At 38.1% G+C, this 8,347-nt stretch overlaps 1 protein-coding gene across 2 annotated transcripts in view; it reads right to left on the bottom strand.

The window, feature by feature from the left end:
* dab2ipa (DAB2 interacting protein a) overlaps positions 1-8,347 on the bottom strand; it is a 121,092-nt gene continuing 112,745 nt past the window's right edge. For both annotated transcript variants that reach the window (XM_036579389.1, XM_036579390.1), the window contains 3 exons: positions 6,600-6,802; positions 5,683-5,770; positions 1-3,893 (listed from right to left, as the gene is read on the bottom strand). In XM_036579389.1, coding sequence (XP_036435282.1) covers positions 3,726-3,893; positions 5,683-5,770; positions 6,600-6,802 — 459 coding nt within the window. In that variant the 3' untranslated portion in view covers positions 1-3,725. The remainder of the gene's footprint in view (positions 3,894-5,682; positions 5,771-6,599; positions 6,803-8,347) is intronic.

Genomic DNA, 8,347 nt, shown 5'->3' with positions numbered 1-8,347 from the left:
TTGAAATAGCTAAATAAAACTTTAATAATTCTAGTGGCAATTGTACATTAATTGCACAGAACATTCTCTTTAACACAAATGACTCTCCATATATTGGTATGTTTTTTATGTTTTTCTTGACATATTTACATGAAGCAAACTTGCAAACATTACTTTTAAACATACATACAAAAGGAGGATCTGTGGGATGTTAGAAAACAATGCTGAGATTTTTTGCATGCCGAAGGGGAAAAAAGGAGAAGGTGATTGTTGCCTCACCCAGTGTGACAGAGCCCAGCAGAGTGTGCTCCTCACACGGTGGGAGAAGCGTATTACTGTAATCCTGGAGCTTTATGGCATGTATGTGCAGTACTATTGCCTTCAACAGATAAAGAGGACAGAGGAAGCTCATGTGCAACGCTTTATAGGTTTATATATAACACAATTCATATTCTCTGTAAACAAAATATTCGGAATTAGAGGTTTAATGGAAGGAGCACATTAAGACCACTTTAATCAGAACTCTAGTCCTGCAGTACTGAGAATCCTCTCTGCACTTTTTCAACATCCAGCATTCAGCTCAATCGACACTCTCACACTCAGGATAGGTGGACAAAATATACACTGGAATAAATAAATGATCTGGACATAATTTAAAACATAAATTAAAAATAAATTCACAATTACAAGTTGGGAGCAAAAAACAAATTCAAACAAATTCCAAGAACTGTAAGATATGGAGTAACGGTAACCTGGCCCGTATGAAGCTTTCAGCCAAACCAAACACACAAGCTTTTTTTTCTCTCTCACAATCGTTTTCTCCCTCCCACAGCTGAATGTTTAAAATAGCATGACTGAACTGTCAGCCTTAAACCATCTTCTATAAAACCTGACACAAATCCCAGTTCACCTCAGCTTGAAAAGTCAACACGGCGGGAGACGATTTATTAATGCTTGCAAAAAAGTAGTGTGCATCTCCAGAGAGGAGGAGCCTTCTCAGCAGGCTAGACGGAATTGTGGAATTGACCTGTCCAAGCTCCGCCCTCAAATTTGTTGCATCATAGCAATTGTTGGTATGTTGGACAAGCTTAACAGAACATTGGCAAAGATTATATTTAGCCTAATGAGAAACCTACATTATTCACATCAGACCGCTACAAAGTACCTAAAGCCTATTTTATACATCTATCATCTGTCTATATATCTCACTGCTGTTAGAAAAAAATCCCATATCTCCAAAATATACTTAAAAAAAAAAGTCTGCCTCCATTGACTTACATTAAATGTACAGTATGTTTTTTTCCTTCTCCTTTAAAGTTATAATTATGGAGCTGTAAAGTTTTGTTCTGACAGCAGCGATATAAATAAATATTGATAGATACTCTTGACACTGTCAGGCAAAAACCTCTCCAGTTAAAATATCTACAGAATGGTAACTTTTCAGCAGAAGGAAAAATCACCTTAACTTTTAATGTATGTTAATTTAACATCATTTAATGAAAGTAATTTTGTACCATTTCTATCGGTCTATTTATTATGAAATGTTCACACACAGCTTCGTGTTGCAAGGTTTTGTCCTGACAGTGACGATATGCTGACAGAACAAATACTTTAGGAAGACACTGCTGGTGACTTAAAAAAATATCAAAAAAGCAGAAATTACATTGTAATGTATTTTATTTGTATTTATTTTATTTTATTTCTGTAGACAGTTCAGTTCAGCTGTTTAAGCATTCCAGTTTCCTTTTTACGCAATTACTTCACTGTGTTTACCTTTACTGTGTTAGCCTTTATTAAACTTTCCTAATCAATATGAAAAAGTTAATTGCCTTTTATTTTTGCATACAAAATATTAGAGTCAGAACTAGCCAAGACTGGAATCAGCTGGTTTTTGCCCAGAACACAAAATCGGCAATCGGCCAATTTATTGTTTTGATTTTGGCAGATCTGTGTTGCAATTTAAATAACATGAATCAGGTAAGTATAATCACACTGTATTTAAATGCTGCTGCTACACCAGTACCAAAATGTCGTAGCATGATTATGGGCCCCTCTTAAGGCCCCCAAAAGTTCAGAAATGGTGAGTATAATCAGACTAATGTTAGCATGGTGTCAAATGTAGCATCACTAAACAAACACTGTAAAGCTCCAATGTGAATGATTTAAGTTTTCAGATGTAAACTGATTTCAGTTTCTAATAGGTTGAATAAGATTTATGCCACTGTTCCGTAAAGCGTGTTCAACCAAGCAGAAGTCGCTATGAAAGAACGTGTTTGTGGGCAGAGAATAGATGGGTTAATTAGAGTCATGCTGTGTTAACTGCTATGGCTGCCCTGAGAACAGGTGCTGTGGAGGAAAAGTGAAGAATGCAACCTGTACCTGTACCTTCAGCATCCTCGCTTCCACGCTATTCTATATATTATTCTATAGGACTGACCAACGCTGTACATGTTTAATATGTCTCTGTGAGCAGATAGCCTTTATTATGAGTCCATATATGCGGGTTTTGGTTACGGAGTGCATTCTACTGCTAGAAAGTGCATAGAGCCAGACGGAGAGGGCCAGACGCCAATGAGTTTGGGGTATTTTTTTCTGGAGGAAACCTCCGCCCTACACGAGAACGACAAGCAGCATCAGTAAGCATTTATCTACCCACGCCACAGCACAGCTGGAGAGCCGGATCATGAAGGAGGAAAACCTGCGGAGGTTCAGGGTGTGCAGCGAGCGCTGTCGTGCCTAGAAGCAGCACCTGAATTAATAGCTCAACAGTTTAGACTTCTAATACAGCACTGCGGAACTGAACACGGCAAATAGGAATATACACTGTACAAAAAGCCTTTCGTTTACCTCTCTTCTCTCAAGAGACAGTTTAAAAAACAAAAAGGACAACGTGAATGTTTTATGTACATCAATGAGGCGAACCACCTCTAATTAGACTAATATGTACGCACATACAGAAAGTATGCAACAAATGCAAACGTGGATTTGAAAGGTCTCTCATTACCATGAGCAGTTTTGTAACAAAGAGAGCTTTTTGTGCTACTGCTAGCCCTGGTCTGACTCGAGACATGCAAAAAAAGAGGTTTTAGGCAAGAAAAGAAAAATGTATACAGGAAAATGTACAAATGTATCAAAAAGGAACAGCTTGCCTTTAGTGATTCTTGCCTACCAGAAAATATGCAAAATCATAAAACACTTAAAAAAAGTGCTCTGACAAATAATGATATACATTTGTATTATCAACATGCTGCTAACTAGTAAACTTTAAATGTGAAATGAAAAGCAAATATGCACATTTTTTATGAACACGTTAAGTTCAGTGTCCTTAGTGACAAGGGCTATGAACGCGCGTAATGGGATCCATCTGATTTGACATCTTTGCTTGGCTTGTTCATCTAAAAACAGACACAACTCAACAAACCATACAAGTGACATCATGTCTACTTAAAAACAGAGTTGACGCAGTAGCTAAACGTCATAGACCTAGTTTCTCAGGTTATTTGTATTTCACTCCATTCTGTTTACTAAGACCAAGATCAAATTCATCTGTCAAAGCGATTATGAAATCTATAGCCATTTACATAAGATTTTACATTTCACACTTAATAAGAATGACTTCTAATAGCTTCAAGAACAAGTGTTTTTTTTTAATCGAGTTAAAGTTGTTAAAGTCCAGAGAGAGTGATTGTTTTTCCACTGGTGGTTTTACCCATAGCCCTTGTCCCTCGCAGGGTGTTGTGGCCTTGCTAGCAGTTGCTGCTGTTGCGGAACTCGCCGTTCTCTGTGATCTGCAGCTTGCTGGGGTTGGTGGGCGAGATGCCGTTGCGCGTCTGCATGCTGTAGCGCTCCTTCAGCTGAGACAGCGCACTCATCAACCGAGCGTTAGCCGCATCCAGAGACGCTATGCGCTTCTCCTAGAGACAGAGAGAGAGAGTGTTTAAGGGACCAAACAAATGGGCTTGTCCAAAACTGTTATGTCCTCCCCTGGAGTCACTGACTTATCCGTGATCCACCCACAGATGTGTTCTTTCAAAGCTACGAGCTTTGCAGAATGATGGATCTATTAAGGAAGTTGGATTTTTGTGAAACTAACAATTTTTTGAGTGTTATTAATTTCAAATGATATTTATTTAATTGAGCTAATGTTACCATGACAGCAAATTAGTTTTCGTTTCCAATCTGCCTAGATTCAGTTAGCATACAACAGCACACAACACCTCAGTGGCGCAGCATTTCAAACTGGAAACTCAATGTTATGGAATGAATGTAAATAAAGATCGCTACAATTTTCTCATTACACTTGAAATAAATCTTTGCCAATGTTATGTAAAGCTTGTCCAGCCTCACAACAGCTGCCCTAAAAGAGCACATTTGTAGGTGGAGTGTTGACAGGGTAAACAAAGATTTATACTTCAGTACTTCAGTAAAAGTAGATGTACTGTTGGTAAAATTTTACTCCAGTAAAAATGACAAGTATCCTATCTATATTTTATCTTGAGTGAATGTACAAAAGTACTTGCTAGTGAATGTACTTGTGAAAAAAAAAGTGAAAAAACTTTGGTGATTTATTGTACAGTTGTATGCGAAAGATTGACACTACACTGCATTGCCCCTAGGTATCTATAATGTAAATCTCTGTGTGTCTGCCCTGTGATTGACTGGCGACCTGTTCAGGGTGTTTCCTGCCTTTCACCCAGTGACCACTGAGATAGGCTCAAGCACCCCCCCTGACCGAGGAGGACAAGTGGCCTAGATAATTTGTGTGTGTGTGTGTGTGTGTGTGTGTTAAATTCAGCAAAAAACTGTAACTGTGCATTAAAATGTGCACATATTTTTACCTGAAAAATATAACAAATTTGAACCTCTGCATATGACTGTACATCATGTGTAATATTATTTTGATAAACAAGTTCTATTAACGAGACATGCATGGTTACAGATATGAAAAACTTGTTCATCAAAATAATAGTATATCTTTTACTTTTGATACTTAAGTTCATTCACAAGTGAGTATTTTTGTACTTTTCCTCAAATAAAATATAGATAGAATACTTAGAGTACTTTTATTGTGCTTTGTCCATCCCTGATTGTTTTAACTTCCAATATATATTATTTAATCATGTTTCCTAAACTGCATTTTCCATATATTACATGTGCATTTGACAAGTCTGTGTGACAAAAGAGGCTAACACTGCTCAGTGAGATATTACCTGCAATAAATAAGCAATAACCATAACTCAACAGGCAAATCACCCAAAGCACTGAACACCAAATGACCATATGAAGACTTCCCTCAGAAGCACAGCAATATAATCACATCGAAATCTGCAAACAAAGCTGTATATTTCCCTAAGCGGATAATGAACGAATAAAATAAATATGCTCAACAGAAATGTAATTGGGGGAATATATTCTATATTCTAACTCTATTAAGAGGTAGAAATACAAGGAAACATTGCACCATTAAACTCTATGCCTGAACATTGCTGTATCGTCTTTTTCCTAAGTCATAAAGGGACGCGCTTCTCCTCGGGGTGATTTCATTCTGAACACCGGGGGGTGTTGTTGTCTTATGAAAGTGATTTCTCACTGGCAATAAAAGCTGCCTCTGTGTCCAGGCAGAAACTAAATCAAGGATGGACAAGCTCGGGTGAGTGGGGCCGGTCATGATTTCTCGAGCAATGTTTGATTTCTTGTGTCTACCTGGGCTTCGATGATTTTCTGTTTAGAGTCGACGATGGCCTGCATATCTGCATGGTCTTTCTTCAGCTCCTCCTCAACTGACATTAACCTGCAACAGACCGAAATAAAAGACTTAGAAAAAGACAAACACAGATGAGAAAATCTAAGTCAAGTATGTCCAAAACATTCTTTACATTCACTAGTACACTGCAAAAAAGTCTTTGCAAGTGAACTCATCAATATGTGGCTGTTGTAATAGTATTACAAGATTATTCAACCAATGTCTAGACATTTTTTATATTTTTTTATTGTTTTTATCTGGTGAAATTATTCTATTGGCAGATCATTTCTTATCTCAAAATGAGAAACGTTATATATACTGACCAGATTTAAGATGATTTCACTTGCCAAGACGTCATTTTTGGTAATGGTAACATCTGGTAGGTATACAGAGACTACAGGCCATCCTTTTTACATTACCCTAACCTTAGTCATCTTTTAGCCCTTCATCAATGGTCAGTTTCTGCCCACAGGATGCTCATATTTCTGAGAGGTGGGGCTGTTCTCAACCCAGCAGGGGCCGTTAGGGTTTAACACTCTAGCAACACAAATGCCTCATTTACATGCTACCATGGCACTACGATGTCAGCGTCACTGCTGTACTGAGAACAGCCCACCACCCAAATAATATCCAGTCAGTGGTGGTCCTATGTTGGTCCCTTTCTGTTGATAGGTGGGTTAGATTACAGTCAGTAACTGTACACCTATAAAGTGCACCTGTATGGTAGGTGTTTCTGATAAAAAGGCCAATGAGTGTAGGTGCAGGGTAGGTCTACCAACAAACTGGCAACTTTGCTTCTACTTTCTACTCAGGATGTATTTACCAGGATACACATGTCTATGTTGAGATATTGTTGCGCTACTTCGACAACAATCACCTGGTGATGATGCTCTTCATCTGCAGCTCTTTGTCCTCCTGCTGCCTGCGCAGACGGTCCTCTGCGTCCTCCAGCCGAGCCTGGTACTCCAGTAGCATCTTCTGGGTCTGCTCATCCTGACCCTGCAGACGTACCTCATAGTCCTCCAGCTTTTTTGCAGACAGACGCAGGCGGTCCTGCAGCATAGCTATCTCCTGCTGATACTGCAGGCAGAAGGAGGAGGACAGAGAGAGGAAGAAACAGATAGACAGAGTGAGTATTTAAGAGATCTGAGCTAAAAGCCTGAAAGAGTTTGAAAAGTATGAAAGAGTATAAAGAATCTCCTCAAAAGTGATGCGTACACATTTGTGATTTTGTTCTTTAGACATCTGGAGATCCACTTACATACTATCCATGAAAGGTTAAAAATACCAGTAATTAACCCAGCAATAGCCATTTGTCCTCTGCTGCCACCAGAAACTGCATGCTTACTTCTTAGATTAGATTATTTTGATTAGATTATCCTCCACTAGTAATGCCAAAGCAGGTTTTCCGTACAACTATGCATGGCTGCTACTCAACTTTATACAGACCAGTGTCCACAGCAGTGACCACATGTGTTGACTGGTTGGGACTTGGTCATATTTATATATCTGAGAATTTCTTAATTTATTTTCAAACATTGCTCAGTGTTTGAATTAGATTATGCTTTGCATTAGTGGCAACAATGTGTGTTCAGCTTTCTATTGGATTATTAGATTATTACAAAATGTCATATTCCCAAATGATTTGACGTCACCTAGTCTTTCCACTAGTTTTCAGTAATTCTCATTCTCCTACAAAATATGAACACATGTCCAAAATATAAAGAAGAGTACACACTTTCTCACAACAAGGTTCACTGTCATAAATATCCTTACAGAGATTGTTACTGAGGATCATTTTTATGTACCCTTCTCACATGGACAAGTGTTGCTTTCACTTGATTTGGTCCTTTTTCTCACTTATGAAGTACTTATGAAGTATTTGCATTCAAGCACATTCTAGTTGGAAATATGTTGAGGTCATTTTGTTCCAGTGCATACAAGATATACTGAAGAATGACAAAGACCACTTGACTTGACTTGTCTGATCTGTTTCAATATCTTCCTGATATTTTGAACACTTGTAAAAATGTACATAATTCAATCAAATGTAAGCAAATGTCTATGGCCCAATTAGTGAATACTAAAATAAGCTGCAATTAGAAAAATCAGTCATAATTGTGCCTAAAAAGAACTTGGTGTACGTCTCAGCACTGCTAGAAGCTCCCAACACGCAGTGGACTCATCACAGCCAAGGGGAGGTCTCAGCAGAAATGATGTGGAGATTAGGAACTCTGTTTATCAAACTCAAATCACTGCGTTCTTTTGGTAAAAAGAATTAATTTCGCTTCAAAACATCATGAAAAAGTAAGGGTTAATAACAAGCCAGAAAGTCGAGAATCAAAATAATTTAAATTCGTACTAATAACTATGACATGAAAGTATGTTTATATGCAACATTCACTTTACGACAATTCAGATAACACTTTTGTATAAGACCAAGGTTAAAGACAAGGTCAAAACACCCTGAGACTGAACCTAACATCATCCGGGATACCATATCTGACCGTTCTTAGAGTTATCTTCTCTCAACATTACTCACTCTAACTAAGTGAGACTAAACAGTCACACTGGGAAAAGCTACCTCTGAAAAATTTATCTTAGACACGCCTGACCTTGAAGATG

This window comes from Colossoma macropomum, unplaced genomic scaffold (assembly GCF_904425465.1).
Source record: "Colossoma macropomum unplaced genomic scaffold, Colossoma_macropomum, whole genome shotgun sequence".
Classification (NCBI taxonomy): domain Eukaryota; kingdom Metazoa; phylum Chordata; class Actinopteri; order Characiformes; family Serrasalmidae; genus Colossoma; species Colossoma macropomum.
The sequence above is the reverse complement of the archived record's forward strand: the minus strand, read 5'-3'. Positions and strand labels throughout refer to the sequence as shown.